This window comes from Polyodon spathula, chromosome 24 (genome assembly GCF_017654505.1).
Source record: "Polyodon spathula isolate WHYD16114869_AA chromosome 24, ASM1765450v1, whole genome shotgun sequence".
In the NCBI taxonomy this organism is placed as follows: Eukaryota; Metazoa; Chordata; class Actinopteri; order Acipenseriformes; family Polyodontidae; genus Polyodon; species Polyodon spathula.
Window position 1 is genome coordinate 7,047,723 of NC_054557.1, and position 20,299 is coordinate 7,068,021.

At 39.1% G+C, this 20,299-nt stretch overlaps 1 protein-coding gene across 2 annotated transcripts; it reads right to left on the minus strand.

Annotated features, from left to right (window-relative positions):
* Positions 1-63: 63 nt before the first annotated feature.
* ccdc33 (coiled-coil domain containing 33) lies at positions 64-13,850 on the minus strand. 2 transcript variants are annotated; one of them, XM_041226003.1, is made up of 11 exons: positions 13,720-13,850; positions 12,321-12,583; positions 10,952-11,051; positions 5,572-5,767; positions 3,377-3,465; positions 2,498-2,629; positions 1,785-1,869; positions 1,489-1,616; positions 1,061-1,150; positions 523-639; positions 64-292 (listed from the first exon to the last, which is right to left on the minus strand). In XM_041226003.1, the coding sequence occupies exons 1-11, from the start codon at positions 13,762-13,764 to the stop codon at positions 239-241; spliced, it is 1,299 nt and encodes a 432-aa protein (XP_041081937.1). In that variant the 5' UTR covers positions 13,765-13,850; the 3' UTR covers positions 64-238. The 2 variants fall into 2 exon arrangements, with proteins under 2 accessions (XP_041081937.1, XP_041081936.1); XM_041226002.1 differs by having other exon boundaries at positions 10,952-11,054.
* Positions 13,851-20,299: the final 6,449 nt, after the last annotated feature.

Sequence of the window (20,299 nt, forward strand, 5' to 3'; positions counted from 1 at the left end):
TACTAGAGAGAAGAAATAAACAAACTTTAGCGACCTCCAAAATTCAACAGGTAAAAGAAACACTTTCACAATCAACTTTGTTTTATTATCTTGACCATAGAAATATCAATAGTTGCTATTTTGAACACTTAAAAAATAAATCTGAAAAAGCATAAACTGTACATGTTTGTTTTTTTTGTCTTTTTTTAATAGAAAAAATAGATAGAGAGAGTATGTTGATTGTCTGGCAGCAGGAAGGTTACGTCAGAGGGTCCAGCTTTCTGTATCTACTGTTTAGCAAGGAATCAGACTTCTAAAAGAAAAAAGAAAGTTAAGACAGCTGGCCAATGCAATTCAGCTTTTAACTTTGATTATACAGTATATATTATATAAATGACAGTATGTAGTCTGATCTGTTGAACATCATTCTTTGCACCCAGGTATAGGTGCTTGTATACTAGGAGGTTTTAATGTTAAAAACAATGCTTGCTGTGCTTTGAGGTAGATGACTGGCCGTTTGGTTTCACTGTGTTAGTAACTGACCAGAGGGAAGTCATGCAGAATCATGGTGGATGACCGTGCAAATCCATGTTCCTGTTCATTGAGCCGCGTGAGCATGTCCTGTTTCTCTCGCCCCCATCTCCGCGCGTTCTCCTCCAGCTGTGGAAAACAACACAAAATAAATACAGAGAGTATGACTACAAGGGATAAAACCGACCTTTAGAACAGGCAAAATGGCTTTTAAATTATAACCCTCAATAATCACACGTGAATAAAACATCTGTCTATTTATTTTAAATTTAATAAGATCCTTATCATTAAGGTGGCTGTAATTGTTATGGTTTTTAATTGGATAAACCATAGCGTGGTTAAGGGACTTGTTAGTTATTTTTTCGTCAACATAATTTAATTGAAAACCCTGCAGTGTACAGGCCACACACTTGTTTTGTGTAAATGAAATTCCCTTGGAATCCCTGGAAATATATACTGTAATATATAAAAGCTGCATTTTCCTGTTTCAGTCACAGTGGGCAAGAAAGCAAATAGTAGGTTTTTACTTGACAAGTGGAAGAATCAGTACCTGGGTCTCCAGCATCTGTATTCGCCCCTGTGCCTTCTCCAGCTTGGCCAGTAAACTCATCTTCTCTGTGTCAGAGAAGGAATCTTGTTTCTGGGGAACAGCATGGAATTACACATTTCTCAGAACATAATCATTTAAGACTATTGCAGATTAATACAACATAATACATGCCTTGTATTAGTGTGGTGTTTTTTTTGCACTGCATCATTATTATACATAAGTGAAAAACTTATATAAATAATACGTTTTTTGTACCAATTATACCTTGTGGAAAAGGAAGTCATGTATTCAGCAGAGGGGCTTCAGTGCAATAAAGTGGGTTGTGTAAAATGGACACAAGTAAAAATGGCCATGTATCATTTTGTCTATATGGGGAAAGCACTTGTAAAATGACGAGTTTGCTGTGATGGTCCAAGCACAGCACACACCTGCAGGGGTTGTTGGAAAGGGCAGGGTGCTGACTGGTAGCGCAGTTTCTCTAACTCAGCCCTCAGTCTGGAGTTTTCTGATGCCAGCGCTGACTCTATCTCTTTCCACAAGTTGTCACTGCTGCCCCCTAGTTGTACAGAAGATGGAGAGCTCCACATTAGTAGAACATTCCTGAGTTGGTAGCTACCAGCAAGGATTCTTGAAACGCTGTCCATTGCCTTGCTTGCGGTAAATATGCTGAGTGCAGAAGTGAAGCCAATGGGAATGAAAGGGTGTCCTGCACTGTCAGCCTCACCTGTTTGTTTTTTCAAAGCCGCTGTCTGGTCTCTCTTCTTTTCTTTCAGTTTAGTGTCCAGCACCTTTTCCATCTTTTCAATTATCTGCAACAAACCCAATGGATGTCTTACTTTCCAGTACTAAACTACCAGATCCTGAACTAAAGGAAATACAAATCTATAGCACATGAGGTCTTTTTAAATTATATAAATAGCAACAGCTCCAAAAACCTGTACTACTTACCTCCAGTTCCTTCAACGCTTTGTCTATTTGACTTTCCCCTCAGAATGAATTAATCACTGAGTGTTAGGTGTTTAATACATTCTTGCACAATCATCCGTAACTTCAACACATTCTATCAAAGTATACAGTACTGAAAATAATTGTGGGACCCTGCTGCCTTAAAGGGGTAACCTGTTTTGACAAAGCCCATCATATCGTATATTTACTTCCTATGCAGCAGATATTAAGGTCCCACCTGAGCCTCATACAACAAGGACTGTTAAATGTGGGTCAGGTGGTGTCCTAATACCTGCAGCTCAGGAAGTGAATTTATAAGGTAGTAGCATAATAAAGAGGCTTCACCTGCATCACAAAAACATGATAAGGGAGAAGAGTGCTAAAGAGAGGCAAGAACAGATTTTTTTTAAAGGCTAGGTTGCTGTTCAAGCAAGAGAACAACTTGACTTCATATACCAGCCAGTCATTGAAAATGAAAGGAGTGAGGCTTACCTTCTGTTGTTGCCTGATGGTAGCCTCCAGGCTCTTCACCTTGCCTGCCCGGTCCTGGTATCTCTGCAGGGCAGCCTGCTGCTGCTGGTGAGCTCTCTGCAAGCACAGCAGCTCCTTCTCACGGTCGTTTTTCTGTCAGGGAACAATCACTCAACATCTACTGACTGTGCTTCAGGGATGAAAGTAAAACGCAGAGCTGAGAAAATGGGGCACACAGCTTCCAACATCTCTGTAGACTGATAGAAATATACACTGTTTATTTCTTTTGTGACAGGAGCATTTTAGGGCAGCAGGGGAACAGGTTATACTAGAAAACAGAAATATGAAAACGACACTAAAATCATACAAAAAGTGACACTGCTCTCCTATTGTTTTTTATGGAAGCCAGTTGTTCTGTTATTACTGTACTCAATAACGGAATGGCAAATAAAACATGGCTAGGATAATGACACCTGCTTCCTCAGATAATTGATTGAGCTCTGTTTTCAAAACATTGACTCTTTCAGTGGACTACATTGAATATTTTAGACAACAGTACATGGCACACATAAATAAATTAAAAGCTGTTGTATAATAGAGAAATTAACTTGGTGGAATAACAAATGTCTATGCAAAGTTTTTGGGGGAGCCTTCATAACCTTGTCTCCATGTTATAATCTGACAGGCTGGACTTTGAAAGGCTCCAGACATCTGATTTGCATGAGTTACAGCCTATAAATCACTTGCACTAAAACTCTGACATGTGTGTCTGCAGCTGTGTTCAATGAATCCACAGGAAATTGTGTTATTTAAAAAACACCTTAAAAATAATTACTTCACTAATATGTTTTGTTTACAGTATGTGCCCTGTTTTAAATCTGTGTCTGCCAATGTACTCACCCGAATCAGCTCGTTCTGAAGCTGCTGGATTTTATCCTTGTGAGTTTTCACCTCTGCCGTCCCACTGGCCAGTTTGAGTTTCAGAGAGGCTGCAAAATAACAAGATTTATTTAGTTTTTAGTGCCTATAGTGGGTGCTAAGATATAGCCAGCATAGTTTCAGACTCTAATTGCATAGCAGGTTTGAGCCAAAGTAGGTTCCCAACATTTTTTTTTACAAGGGTATCCAGGTTTTACAGAACCAAAATACTTTATGAGGCTTAATTTGTTTATATCTTTGTTCAAAACACATCTGAAAGCCACATAAATTATACCGGTGTCCAAAAACTGCTGATTTCTTCATGTAATGGTCTTGTGGGTGATTGGGTATATAACATGCAACAACATGTTTGAATGAGACAGCTACCTCTTTGAAAACATGCTTTGCGCAACCAATACAGTCTGCTAGTGTATGATGAACAATCAACTACATCTACTGATACTATCATATCATTGGATTCTTTCGATGTGTTTACAATGGGCTGTTGGGTACGGTTACCACCACTAAGAATGGCTTTATATACCGTCAATATAGGAAAAAAAAAACATAACTAAATCTAATTTAAAATAGCCAAATGATTAAATGCATTGGATATGTCTTCACATGCAGCTTCTTACAGCAATAATTTAAAATTAACAGAGGCTTTCAATGACTAACTTGTTTGCTAGGTTGTCTGAATGTTTATCAGAAAGGCTGAAACTTTGGAAAGATGGAAAAAGCAGCATTTTAAAATGAAGTGTGTGAAATGTGTCTTTGAGCAGCGTTGGGTAGATACGTTCACAAGCATAACTGTCCTTTAAGCAGCTGAACACGATTTCAAGGTCAGGATCTGTCCTTCAGGAGATAACAGATTCATCGCAGAGCCGTTTATCATGTTGCATTTCCACCAAAATGAGCTGCTTATCTGAAGGTGGCACAAACATGTTTGCAAAAAGCAGAGGACTCAATTAGAAATGAATCAAGGATAACCTTGGACTTCAAATAAAATAAAAAATATTTACATTTAAAATGCACCCAAACCTTGGCTTATCGTTTTCCAAAGATAAATCTTAAATTGAGAAAAAACATGAACTATTCTTACAGAAAATAAGGTTACAGGGTCAATTTGTGCCTGGCTAATTTTAATATGCTCATGCAATGTGGAATTTGTATGGTCTGTTTGCATGTACATCATAAATAGGTTGACTTAATATTCCTAGGTATTGCTTTACTAGTTTAAATTTAGTAGGGGTATAAATTGATCAAAGTCAAGTAGTGAAAATTTTTATGTTAAAACTAGTATTACACCTATGAAGGCACTAACCTATATCAAGCTAGGATAGGCTAGAGCTGGATTTATTTCAACAATTTTACAGCACTGTGGATAAGTGGTATATCCAGGTGGATTCCCTGGTACTGTATAGGCTGATCAAATCAACCCCTTAAACTACATCTTTTTCCACTGCCTACAAACCCGTCCTGAACACCACAGTCAGTTGTCATGCCTACCTCTGTAAGCAGGTTCATTCAGGTGTCAGTTTGGATAACAGTTAGTAAAGCATTCTCAGTGCAGGTTGAGTGAGCACACAGCGTTTAATACAGTAAAAGAATACATATACAGTACCAACACAAATTATGCAAATGAATGACTGACATAACGACGGCACTTGTAGGACAGACTGCACATTCTTTCGCAGATATTAAAAGAGAAGAGTGAAGTCTCGTGCTTAAGGGAAGTTATCCAGCAACAAATTCCTCATCCTTAGTTTTACTCCTCATCAAGTAAAAGGAGATCATTTTGGGGTACTGTTATACTTAGAAACTTCTCATTAAAATCTTTTGCACATTTTTAAAGAGGAGACGACTATGTAGTCAGAGATATTTTGTAAGTATGGCATCTGAGGTCAATCCAATCCCCACTCCTACTCTCGCTGTAAATCATTTGTTGTTTCCATAATTTGCATCAGTGCTGTATATATGTTTTAATGTATGTTATGTATTAAACTGATTCTTTATATTGTTAAGTGAACTTAACAAGTGGAGCCTTGCTGGCAGTAGAAACAGTTACTAGGCTCAACAGCATGGTGCTTAACAAGAACAAATATGAGAATGGCACATTGGGAAGTGGAACCAGTGAGTGTGTGTGCGTGTGTGTAGGAGGGGGGGGGGGGCAGTACCGATGCGGTCAGTGATCTCAGCCTTGGTCATGACGTCGATGTCGGTATCGTCCAGCAGTGTCTTCCCCAGGTCCTGGTGCAGGGTCAGCTCGCTGCGCAGCTTGCTGTTGTCTGACTCCAGATTGCCCAAATGTCGCCGCAGTGCAATGATGTCCTCCGCCATTTTGCGCATGGCTGTGCGATAGTTCTCCAGCTCCTGACACACACAGAGGAAAAGGGCCATCAAACCTCCACACTTTCAACCCAATGGAAGCTTTCATGGATTGCTTGCTGGTACAGCTGGACATGGTCATTCTGGTGAACAGAACTGATTGATGGCACAACTCTTTAATAGGTTTTGTATCATTGTAGATACTACTGCGTGAAAGTCAGATGTCTCCCTACAGTCAGTATTATTGGTTGCTGTCATTTTTACCAAAGGTTCAATTGAAATGATTGCCAAAAATCAAAACATTACTTACTAAGGGGTCTGGATTTCAATGCTTGTTAATTTGCTTTGAGTAAATATCTATTAATATCGTGTAACTAAAAAAGCTCCCTCAAACACTACTGTTGAGATGCAAAAAACAAAACAAAACAAAAACAGTATTGTAGTTGAGAGGGACTTTTATTCAGACAGGTCAGTCTAAAAACTCAAAGCAAACTGTATATACTGTACACAGTAAGCATTCACTTGAGTGATAAAAATAAATAAATAAAAGCCTTAAATACTATCCCCTCAGTGTAGTTCGAGTAGTGGGTGTCTTTACAGACCAGAAGCCCAAGCCAGCTGTTTCACAGAGACCTTGAAACCACAACAGGTTCCTCAGACAGCCCTGAACCCATTGGACCTCCCATTTAAAACAGGAACCTTGATCCAGTCAGCTGTCTCTTATGAGATTAGCAGAGGACAGTGATAAAGTGCCCGCTGTCAACCCTGCCCTGCACCAACATTAACAACCCAGATCAATGAGAGGGGCTTACACTGAAGCACAATGTGGTATGACAAAGCATACTGAAAACATGGCAAACCAGAGTAAACTCTGTGGGGGGATGGTAGAAGAAGGGCAATGCCTGCTTGCTTGCTAGGTCCTAAATTCCAGGTTAGAGAGAACATAACAACCGTAAAGGGGGGGGGGGGCAATCATGCCCCACAGCTATCCTCTAGTATATGAGTTTAGGGGGTAGGGATGGATGAATTGTCTGCTGCGTGCCAAATCCTGATAGGAGCAGGGGATGTTATGTGGAAACTATATAAACCATGTATGTGCTTTACCCCGGGAGAATACATTAGTTACTGATGAAGTGACTGTTATTCTCCGGAGCAATCTGTATTTTGATGACCACTGCAATAAACCTTTTATGCAACGATCGGTGTGATCGATTGTCTCTGATCATCTCTGCACTTCATTATGCGACCCTACACCCTGTAAAGAGGAATCAATGCCTGCCAATCAAAATAATCAGTATGCTCTCATGTTTCAATCACACTTATTTTAACAGAGTATTGTCATAAGCAACAAGAGACGTATTGCTTGTATAAGGTATGCTTATGGTTTAGTACACTAACAAAGCAAGACTATTTCATACTACTGTATAAGAATATTCATGTTGATATTGTAACTAAGGATTTCTGTTGAAGTAACTAAATTTTATTATCCTGTAAACTTCATCAATGTATGATGTAAAGTTTCACGGTATCTTCAAATGACTGCATAATCTTTATGTTTTACACACCACACCAGGACTCTTGTAAATAAGATGCTACAGCTACAAAAACATATTTCCCTGAAGAACAATCCCAAAGTGTCTTTACTTAAAATAAAATATTAGATGTTTAAGCCTAGTGCTACCTAATCACTACCTACCACTCACTAATGGGTTTGAACTCAGGTCAAAGCAATGACTGCATCCGACAATGAGAAGCATTCCTGTTAAGCAGAATTCATTAACCACTCCAAAAAACTGGAACATAAATCTGATAAAATTACAGTTCTGTGGGCTTCATCCATAAAAGCACACTGCTTAAAGTCTTTACTGTTATAGAATACAAAGTGTGCAGTGTGTTTCAGTTCAAGCTTCTAACATCAGGGGGCACTGTAGACCACTAGACCTTACAAGATCTAGAGGGGGATCGAAGGCTGAAAAGAAATATCACATTATATCATGCCCCCGAAGAGCATCTGTAATAATGAGTAGCCATATTACAATTCAGATCCCCACTGAAGCCGTATTTGTCATAACAATTCGTCTCAATGATTATGTGGCTGTTTTATTAATATTAATTTCTTCAGAAATCCTCTAATCTGTTCAGCAAAATAATTAAAAACAGGAATAAGTTGCAGCAGCTGTAGTATCTGAGTGCTCTCCTTTAAATCGATTAGCTTTGGCTTGGTGTACAATGTAATCACGCCTTTACACGAGACACTAAAGAATCTGCTAACCATGTTTCTGTTCCACCAGGCCAGATAAAGGGGGGATTTACTACAATGAGCGCAGCATTTCTTTTTAAAATCCCTGCTGAAGCCAGACAACCCCCATTGCAAGGACTTCTGTTTTGGAGTCCTTGTTTCAAATGCAAGGCTAACACATCGCTAATCCCAGCTAGGTTACAGTGCATTGAAATGTGACCTTCTCTGCTGTAATAGAAATAACAGTTAACCTACTTTTGCTTTTTCTTTAAATGTTACCCTATATGGGTATACACCCTTATTAAAGATATCAGCTCCATTGATGCATAGTAATCCTGATCACAATTACTATAACACAACAAAGATCCCTTTTTATTTCTTTGTTTAAATGATTTATTTTCTTCCCTGAGCTAGTGGAGTCTGCAGATGCAGATGCAACATTAGCATTTCTGTTTAATCTGCAGAGTGAAGTCATCTTCAAGGAGGGAGGCAGCTTAGGCGACAGCAGCCAAAACTACCTTTAGGTAATGTAAACAAACTGGATAGGCAACAAGGGCTAGTTGAGGCAGAGTGTAAACAAGGCTACAGAATAATGCAGCAAACAATCATGCAAAAATGATAGTACAAAATGAAACCAAAATTTGAGACAGCTTTAATAGTGCTACAGCCAGAATGAGTGTACATACTAAGAACCAACAGGTATTGCTAGATAGATAAGATGCATCAAGTAACTGTAGAGCATTGCTCTACAGTATACATCACCACACTGCACTGCGCATTACTTCTTTGTACTCTCCTTTGTGTCATGTACCAACAAGCTGGCTTTTGTGCTGTTCTCTGTAGGAGTAAAGCAGGCAGAATGCCTCTATCAGTCTCCACACCATCATCACCAGCTATCTCTTGCACTCTCCACCAGCCCTGGGAGCTCCAGGCAGCCCAGGTGATTAGAAGACAGGGATTGAGGCCAGTGGAGAGCCTCTGGAGCCCTGCTGAGAAAATTGGGCACCTAATTCAAATGCTCCACGAGGGGGAAGAATTATGATTGCAGATGAGATGGAAGAGCGAGTCGCAACTGTAGGAGGAAGAGTGTGTGTGTGTGGGGCGGGGGGGCTCTTCTGATCAGAGTGAGGAAAGTGCAATCATCTGGGTCACAAATCAGACCCCAGCCTCGGCCATGAATTTTAATACAGAAAACGGCCTCCAAACAGCTTTTAGAGCCGCTCCAGGATTATTACTCTCTCAGCATAGATGGCCAGCCCTGCCAATGGAGTGCCTGGATGTGTCTTTGTGATATAGCTAGAATAATAATAGTTCTTTATTCCCCCAAATGTCCATTTTATACTGTTTTACATACCCTGGCCTGCAAATAAATGAAAACCCAGTGGTAGTTTGTGGTGCTGGAATGAAGGAGCATTCCTAATGTGATCTCACTTGCTTACTAAATACCTTGTTATCCCTGAATAAACATCTGCTCTTAAAACATATGAAAATGATTTTTATTGAGCGTGAATACACATTGCAGTGGTACCCCAAAATGCATTTTGTAGGAATTCTTAAAACTTCTGAGAAGTAAAGACACTTTGGGATAGTTCTTCAGCGTACTGCAGTAGATGAAACATCTGTTTACTTGATTTCGTTTTTGATTTAGTCTTACATCATAATTCCAATTAAGCCCAGTGAAGCTGAACATTTTCTAGGAATGAAGATAAAATGGGGTACTTACCATTGCTTTTGTAAGGTAGCCAAGAGTACATTATGAGGCTATTATACAAAAAACGAAATAGTTATATGCATTGCTATTTCTTGTGTTCCAAATGTTCCTTTGTAAACATGATGGTTTCGGTGAATTCGAGTTATTTTTCAAAGTTATTAGTGAAGGAAATGTATTGATCGTTCCTTGCAGATATTTCGATGCCACACTTCTGGTTCACTGGATTCTACTCCAGCAGGACATATGAAGGAAGCATAATTTACAATGCAATTATCTTGAGTTCTTGTGAAGGAAATAAATATCTATAGAAACTCACAGCTATGAAAAAAATATTATTACAAATAAAAAAAAAAAAACACTCACACATTTAGCATAACGTGTGCATCTGTCATATAGGTGAGGGCAATAGATATTTACAGGGATTCCCTTTTCAGCTTTATGAACAACACTGCATGACACGACATCAATTTTTGGATTACAAAATATGGATGACTACCGTAAACTGAAACCCGTGACAAAGCTGCTATAAAATCGACTCGCCTTTTAGTTTCACATCAGTGACCATTTTTATTGAGATTATTATTATTTGAAATTATTTGAATACGTGTTTACTATGATATTTAATCTACAAAGTAAAAAATGTGCCGCGCCATTTCCTACAAGTACTAATCCTTCAGTCTCACTATCAGACCGACGTGCAAAGTGCAATGTGACATGTTTTTCAAGGGGCTTAATAACAGCTCTCATTGCTGCAGGCATTTCATTGACATTTATACTTTCGAAACACTGCATAATCAGTTTGACCAAAACAAGTTTCATAGCCAGGCTCTGGGCCTGACATTTCCAACAAGAGATGCATACAAAGCGATTTGATTATCAGTGAGCAGAACCAATACAGAAGGGAAAAGGGGGGTTCAAAGATTCTCCACAAAACGACAACAGCCTCTAGAAAGTGGAACAGCTGCTTCCCATATCGGCTCAGTGCTCAATCTGCTAATCCCTGTCACCTAGGAGGGCAGAACCTCAACAGGATGGCATATCAGTGCAAAATATTTCATGCAATCAGTGTTGTGTAAAGGACATTGTAAAAAAAAAAAAAAAAAAAAACTATTTAAAAAAGAAAAAATGTTTTAAATAAAAGTGAATACTGATTGATGAATTACATTATATCAGACTCACTATAGTATACACTCTTTTAGCAAATGTCATTCTCTCAGTAAAGGGCAACACTTTACATATGCAGGGGGGATCCAGACTTGCATGAAGAGGGGGTACTCACCCTGGCTTCATGCTCAGTAACTTCTGCAGCATGACTGTCGTACACAGGGTCTCGGATAGGGTCTCGGACAGGGTCTCGGACAGGGTCTCGGATAGGGTCTCTGCTGAAGAAGCACACAGACTCAGCAGTCACTTACTGTACTGCAATGGCAACCCTTTTTTGTTACTGTTTCTTGTAATTGCCCTTGCTATGGGTTTTCAGCTCTTCAAAGATTAAAATGGGACTTATTTTATATACTTCAAAACAGAAAACAGAAACAGATCCCCAGAGCTCAATAGAATTAGAAATACTTGAATTATGCAGTGAGTTTCAAAAACATTAGATCTCTGCTTTGCCACAGCCTCTTACTCTAAGCCATGTGATGACACATACCCTATATGAATATACTCTTGTTTACTGGAGTAGTTAAGGTTTGTTTCACACTGTAAAAGTCAAGCCATTTGAATTTGTTAACTGAAAATACATAATTTTCCCTCATATTTGTGGTGCCCATGCTACAAGCATACATTGATTTAACTTCACACTGTTTACAACTGCTTCCCACCTGAAGAAAGAGTAGAATTATTCTTCTCTATGTTTAAAATAAGAAGTGATTGACTGACACAGAGGGTAGTAACAACACACAGAAAAGACACAGATGGTATTGACATTAGATTAGACGCATTGGGAGATGAGGTCCTCACCAGTTTGAAAAACAAAAAAAACAACCACTGACATGAATGTGTATCTTAAACTTCTTGTGCTTCTAAAGGAATTTCAAATGATGCTGCCTCACGGAATAAACTTAAGAGACCTTTACGCTGTTTGAAATTTCTCTGCAGTTCAATACAGAAGCATAATACGTGTTGAGTGTTATTTCCACAGGTCTTTGGGGTAACCCTCTCCGGCTCCTTTTCAACATGCATTGATTTCTTATAGCAACAAGCTGCACTTTCATCCTACAATATAGGGTACAACAATAATAGGGATGGAAATAAAACTCAAATTGCATAGCAGTTTCACCCATTCCAGGTTTTACTACAAGCTTCATTTCAGTGTATAGGTAACAAGCTTAGATTTGTCTTATTAAACGCATAGTGTAAACAGATTAAACTGCTATGCAAGGGGATTCTTATTTCCATCCCTTAATAAGTACACTGACAGCATTACAGTTTTTTGTAATATAGAATCCTATGTTCGTTGGAATATACAGCATATACTGTATTTATCAAAAACATTACACATAGCAATCGGACGCTAGAAACAATAAGCAACACTCTTCTTTTCTCATTTTGACATTTAGTTTAAGATTAAAGAATGTGTATGTAGATACACAATGAAATGTAGTAAGCACTATTTTGTGGGGAACATCTGGAAAATTGCTGCTCACTTTTTGTGTGGAGAGCGGAGGCTGTGAAACGGTGAGAGGGGGTCTTGATCGGGGTCCTGAGCTTTGTGTTGTGTATGTGGCGCCTGCCTGTTTGTGTGGTCCTGATCCTGCTTGAGAGAGCGATCCTGTCTGTGGGGTTTGTACCCTTCCTTCTGGCCTTGCCCCTCCTTGGTGGAGATGGGTGCCCTGAACAGGTACTCATACTCGGGGAGGATCTCTGTCAGGGCGTCATAGGAGGGAAGGTTGAGCTCATCTCTTTGCAACTGGGGAGAACAAAGAGTGTGAATCTGAGCTGCCAGCCAATCAACCAGCCTGTTAGTCAGGCGTGTAAATGATAGGGTTCATCCGTAACTTCTAAATACTTCAAAAAGGTAGACAAGCCTTTTGGCAAGTTCCTTCATCTGTGTACACTCACCCGTTATCCACAGCTGGATTCTTATCATATCATTTTACAGTAGCAGGAAAACTACCTGGATTTTTAATCCGGAGATAACAAGATATTTTTGTGATTCCCCAGCCTGTAAAATGGTCTAAAAAATTATGTGACATGACTGTTATTACACTGATGAAGAAACTAGCTGAATTATTTGTCTACTTGACTAAGGGGCTAGTTGGAGCAACCTATACCATTTTACAGCACTGTAAAAGCTGATCAAACATTGCTTGTTACTTTGCCATGGTAAAACAGTCTTAAATTCAACAACAAAATCTATATTTCCTGCTTTCATTTTAACTTCGATGATTTATAAGTTATTATGTACAATGGTATATGAGTGTGTTCTTGTACAAGGTACTCGCTCACTCAGAGTGCACACAAGAGATATAAAACCACAACCTGCCCATATCAAACTAAGGAAGATAATGGTATTAAAAAAAAAAGAAAAATGTGTTGCTTGTTTCTAGAAATCCAGCACCACAGGCAGGTCGATACTTTTGCTTCTCCATTAATTGCAAACACATCAGATAAACAACTTTTTCAACAAAACAGAATTTTTCAGTGCAAATATCTCCTACATACTTGATATACTGCAAATGCAAGGCTGCAAGTCACTGTTATTTTAAATCAGATTGTTAAATGTCATTTTTGTAATAGTTTCCCTCAGTTTCAAGTACTTACTGTGGTTGTGTGAGGCCTGTAGTAACCAGCCATTTATTTCACTGACCCTCATTCACAAGTCTATAGAAAACCATACAGCTCACATGTCGCCTATATTCTCTTCATATAACACCATGCAGTCCTGTCTCGCAGCACACTCATTTGCCAGGGGCTTATAGCCAAGCACCATGGAAGACTTGACCCTGGCTAAAGCAAACAGCTGCTCCCGGCTAAACAAACAAACTCCATGCTGAAAACTACTTAATGAGGGTTGTCTAGAAACTGAAACCAAACAGACCTTACCTTTGCAGTAGCTGGACGATTAATATTCTTTATAGAAGTGTGCATCTACAGAAAGAAATTCTGTTTTTATTTTACAGACTTTCCTGCAGCTTCTCTACTTGCTGGGCGAAGTGACTGGGTAAAGTGCTCAGAAAGAGACATTGTTCTGTGTGTATTGTCTGCTGCTGTTGCTACAACTCAAACTCCCCTTAGCAACTGGGTGGCCCATAAGTAAAATCTCCATGCATTATATATCTAGTTCTGGATCGAGTTGAGCATTGCTAGATCAAGTTAAAGTGGTTGCTGAATAGCAGAGCAGTTAAAACCAGCCTTTTGAGAAGCTTGGAAATAGATATCCCCAGACCAGATTTATGACATGCCATGGCAAATCTTGGTTATTTCAGAAGAGGTCTACCATATTTGAAAGCTACACTATATGTGTACAAGTACTAAGCATATTATTATTCATTATAAATCATGGATGAGAAATCAACCAATCACAGTTAAGGATCTGTAAACATTCCAGTACATCTTATCTTGCGTACAGCTGTGATCCTGAGTACAAGACCTGTTCTGTGATTTATAATAAGTAAACACACTGTATAATATATATATAAATTAGGCACAGTATATTCTGACAACTACATGCATAGTGCACATTATTTATTCAAACAATACACAGCCTAGCTCAGGTCCATTCTATAACATGCAAATGACACAGAGTCAGGTGCTCCTGTTATTTAGCCCTCTAGTTAAACAGGCTGTCCTTCCTCGACACAACAACAGGGGGCGCTAAAGGAACCGTCAATGTTATTTAAAGGTACAGCACCCTATCATGTATTTGCACTGGGTTTTAAGAACAATAATAGGCTAGAATAGTAAAATATGGCTAGTGCTCCCCCCCACCCCCCTTTCATTTTTATTTTATGGCAGTAGATGCCTTCCTTCTGCTTGCAAAAGCTCAGAATTTGTAGACGACCCCTTGATCTAATTCCTAGGAAAGTATTGTGCCCACACTACAGCCCAGCACTAATGTAGGCTGCCTATGCTTCAACACCTTTGAACTTCTGTCTACTACTGGGACCCTGGCAGGGCATGCTCTGTCCCGCCTCTAATGGAAATAAACTAGATGCCATTACTGGAGAAGCGTATCCGATTTCCCTGGATCAAACACTTGACCCCAGTGCAGTGACAGAGACCTTTGCCCCGAGCCCTGAACGCTGACTGAATCACCGTGGATGTGTAGTTTGATTTCACTTATTAAACCTAATAAATTGGATTTCGTCAGGCAGAAAGTTAACGCAATGCTAATGTCTATCTCTTAACCTAAAGAAGGACTTAATATTACTAAACAAATAGAACAGATTTTTGTTTTATTGGCAGAGTAAACCAAATTAACACTATGCCAGAATTGTCTTCAGTCTATAAAAATGACTTATAAGATGAACTCCTAATGCTCATTGTGGCCAACCTTTTTACCACATTTTAATTCCTTTCAGTTCCCTCCCTCAGGAGGAGCATTCAGCTAAGTGTCCTCTTCATGCAAAACAAACAGTGTGCAAAACCTCATTACTCGAGTTGCAGAATGAGATTCTGCTTTGCCTTCAGCTATTTAACATTCCATTAGCCCCTATCCCTCCTCTCTCTCTCTCTCCTGTCCCTGTGTGCAATCTAGTACAGAGACACTGCTGCAGAGCGACACACAGCGCCTTGCTCCAGCCTTATCTAGATTCAGTGCACAGCCAGCAAACTGGAGTAAATGGGCTCTTTCAAGTTAAGTGATGGGAAAGTGTCTGTCGATACAGGACTCTGCAATTAGCCTGCATGACTGGGCTGCTCCCCTGTGCCACACTCTTTCTCTCTTGCTCTCAACTGCAAGAGCAGAGTAGCTTGGCAGTCGGTGCTAATGGAAGGTACAGGTAGTTGGAGGGGGGAGGGGATGGGGAGGTGGGATGCTTGTTTTATCTGTAAAACAAGCAGACAGCACAGGCTGAGACAGCAAGCTTTAGAAGCCATTAGGCCAGGCTGATGTGGTATAATGCAGCATCACAATCTAGCCTCCCTCTCTACCTAACACAGCAAAAGAAGAACACCTGCTACATGTAGCACATAAACGAGCCAAATCTCACAGAGTGATTTTTTTTTTTTTTGGCAAATGGCAACCTGACATGCATTATAAAAAAATGTTGCATTTTGACATTTCAATCAAGCCAATATAAATCACAATAGCAGCCACATTCTTCTGTATCCTAGACAGCACACTATCACTGTTTCACGAGAATCAATCTAGAAAGGGATGGCTTTGGTGCAACGATGGGTCAATTTAAGGATGAATGTTGCCCCTATTTACTGTCAGGATGCAGACTGAAAATATGGTGGTGTCTTAGAATATCTTTGAACTTGTATGAAAGTTTGGCTCAATGCCAGCTGACCTGTCAAAAGACCTCTCACCACCAAGAAAAGGATTAATTGCATGGTTAGACATAGATCTAACAAATTATTATTATTATTATTACTATATATGTATAATCATCACTTTATAGGTCCCATTTGTTCCTGTATGAAACATATTTTAAAGGTACTTTTTAGTTTATATTACTGAAACATTTACCAGGCACTCCTTTCACATGTTCAACGCATCTTGTTGAAAACCTGCCTTAAGAAAAACAGCGATTGGAGGATCTGAACTGAACATGAGTTTCTGACTAGGAGATTGGTCTTGAAAACGGGAGGGTCCTGATCAAGACAGATATGTACAGATAATACTATTTCTGTGCATTTGTGTTGCTGACACAATTTTGTTAAAGTAACTGATATATTACAGGAAATTTATTTGGTGGCAGGAGGAAAGTTTGCTTCATGGGAGAGGCTGAGAGACGCTGCAGCAGCGCGAAGTCTGACGCTTTAAATTTAGTAATTTTGAATGCTGCTCTCTAGACTCGAGTATAATGGCTATTTTATTTTGTATTTAATAGCTGTCAATGTATAAAAGTGAAGGATAAAAAAGGATATATGATAATCGAGGAAATAAAATATCTCGAGAATGTGTATGAATGAGACCAATTTGCGTGCTGCCTCTGTGGGGTTCTATACAAGGTGGTATCAGTTTTTACAGGCAGTATAGGAGTGAGAGACATTGCTAGTACTCAACAGGACTGTCCATTGCTGACTGCTTAAACAGGTTTGAATATTCACTTCAGAAGAGCTCAGGCTTGCTGAAATCCACACGCACTGCTGGAGAGCTGAGACATAACATGTACGATTTGATCAGTCCATTCACTCAGCAGCAAGTGCGTGCAACGGCAAGAAATGCATTTCCACACGAGACCCAGCCGCCAGCCTATATCCCTGCCTTATACTGTAGCAAACCCATTTGTGCGCCGTACAGTGGCTAGGCAAACGACAACAGCAGTCCTACCACAGGAAAGAAAGCTACTACAGATGAAGTTGCTTGAATCAAACACGAATGCCTGTGCAGCGATTCCAGAAAGAAGCATTAAAGATTAAAGGGTTTGAGGCCTGGAAAATCATTGAATAAATATTACTGCTGGAATGGTAATTTCCAACCCAGTTATACATTATTAAAGGGTAAGCAATATTGGTTCTTATTGCAGTAACTCAAATATTATTATTATTTTTTATACATTATGAGCTTATTTGACCTAAGTTCCATGAATTCTAGTGGTCACATTCTCTTTTGCTCTAGACATACCGTATACAACCCAGGCTACACCAGCAACGTTTCCAGCTTAGGGTTAAGAGTCAGCGCCATCTAGTAAACCATGTTTCATTTTGTATTGCTGTCAATACACTGACCCTGTACACCGGGGTTACTCAATTCTGGTCCTGGAGGGCCACTGTCCCTCCTGGTTTTTGTTCCAACTGTACCCTAAATGACTTAATTGGACCAAGTAAGTGCTTACTAAAAGCTCAATTTATCAAATTAATCAATTTAGTGCACAGAACAAAAACCAGGATGGACAAGCGGCCCTCCAGGACCAGGGTTGAGTAGCCCTGCTGTACCCAATACCTGTACACTAGATGGCGCTATACGGACACACTGCTGATTCTGTCTGTGGTGAAAGACATTCTGGGGAGCTGGAGCTGGAGAGCTGATCCTGAATTCAGGTCAAACATCTTAACTCAGAGCATACTGACAATGGAACAAAACTTTATTTGAGTGAATGCAATAAAACCACCCAGGAAAGAGGACAGTACAAACATATATGAAAATATAATGTGATGCTATCAACTACTGTTTAACAGCCAGTTTGCAGAAGTGGTCACCTTTTGTTATTTAAAGTTCTGCTGCAGGTCTGGTTAAAAGGAGCTTGTTCATAATTTTCAATATTATAGATATCATTTAAAGACGGACTACCAAAACTGAGTTTGAAATTAGAAATACTAACAGAAACTTAACTGGGAAATTTGTATTTCAGGACCACTACCCAATTCCAGATTTTTAAACCAGCATCTACCTCATTACAATTAAATGATTCTAAATTGTAGCATTATTCTTTTTCAAATCATTTCTGCCAACCCAATTTCACATTTTGGCTTCCACAAATGGGATCTGAACTTAACCCCTTGACCTTCCATTGCCGATGGGCGAGGCTTTCATTCATATAATGCATTCTCAGAGTTGCTTTGTGATTCAACTGTCTTTGCTAATCACATCCAAGACCTGTTCAGCTGTATCCCCCATTTAAGTAACTCTGCCTTCTTCATTAGCTGAGGTTATTGTTACTTTCAAATCGTTCACAATTGCAATGTTCATGTGTCTGCATTATACTGAAATAACATTACATGCTCTAAATCAATTTGCACCCATTGACCCTGCTTAAAATTGCTATGCAACATCCCTGTTATCTAATTACAAAGCTCCCCGTAGGAAAGCCGTCTGGTCACTGTATAATTTTAATTAAACTCTGTCAGCAGTTTGAGAGTGAATTAGCAGTCGCACATTTGTGCGACAAGGACACAAGCCAGTCTGGTGAAGGACATGTACAGTGTGAAGGCCGCTGCTGTATAGCATTGTACTCAGACACACCTGTGTCCTTATTCACGAAAAAAACTCTGAATCGTAGTACTTAGTCTGCTTCTATTTAAGAAACAAAAAACATTGAAAAACAAATTCTTTTTTCATTTGAATTTGAACATATGCCCAACACGGCATACTGATGTGTTAAACCTGCTACAATATTAGCGGCTGATTTGACAGACTACCTCACCTAAAGCAACATCAGGATATCAAAGATTAAGGTTAAATCAGAGACTGTGAAATCAGAAAGGTAGCTTTAAATTGAATTGTCCCCTTTTTTTTAAAATTGTTGCAATTACTGATTTTTTTAAATTATTTTTTTTAAAGAATGGGCTGCATTACATGGACCAGGGGCTTTCACCTAAAACAAATGGAAAAGATTGAGGACCATTGATTTACAAAGATTCTTCATGGTATTTTACATCTATATATGAGCATACTGCAAGTATAGGACAGCTGATTACAAGCTATTAGCTGAGGTATTTATCTAATAAGGGATGTCAGCCAGGGCTATGCCAGTGATGGTGGATTATTATTTATACCATGCGCACTTTATGATTAGCCATTATGATTAACTATAATTTAGCAACCGCCTGGTTCTCACTGATGGGCAGGAGCTGGGGAAGAAAGTTGCATGGAAGGAGCCTGTGCTACTACTAAAGCCAACAGAAATACAAACATAAGTTTACTTCCATTACTATCTTTCTGTTTAGTGTAAATAGATTCCGTTAAAACAATTCTCACGGTGAGCTAGCCATTGTTTTATGACATGCTTCTCGTTTATTAGATACAATTTCTAGAGTTATCAAAAAAGAACATGACTGCCATAAACAGAATATAGAACTCAGATCACAAGAAGACACACACTGTGAATAGTATCAGTTATATTATAGAAGAGGCTTAGTGATGTATTTACATTTATATAAATAATATAAAAAACGTCTATTGGACTACACATTACATGATACACTCATATATAAAAAGTACAGGGCACCACCATCTGTGCATTACCTTGCTACTGCATCAGAACTGAACCCAGCATTAAGTGATATTCCAGTGATCCAGGGTTCGGGGAAAGACACTAATCCTCAGAATAGGCACAGCGATTAGGGCTGACTGAGGTGCGTGGATAGAGGCAGCGTGTCACTCCTGAGGTCGAGATAGTTAAACAAAAATCCCTGGAAGCAACGCAATACAGAAACGAGTCTGATAAGAGATCGCAAGAAAGGACACTCCTTGCACACAGCAGGGCCAAGGGCCAAGATGGTTATATACCATCTATAATGCTTCATTAACACTCTATAACATAGTTAAGTGTATATTATATACTTATAAAACATTAATAAGTAGCACCTTAATTTAAAGCGTTACCGATACACTCATTAAATCAGTACCCCTCATCTAGGGTTTTATTATATTCTACTTTATTGTGATCATCAGCCTTCTATACATCAAAAACTGAACAAAGAACCTGGGCTATTTCGAGAGGACATTAATAATAATACAGTAATAATAATAATAATTTGTAATTTAGCAGATGCTTTTATCCAAAGTGACTTA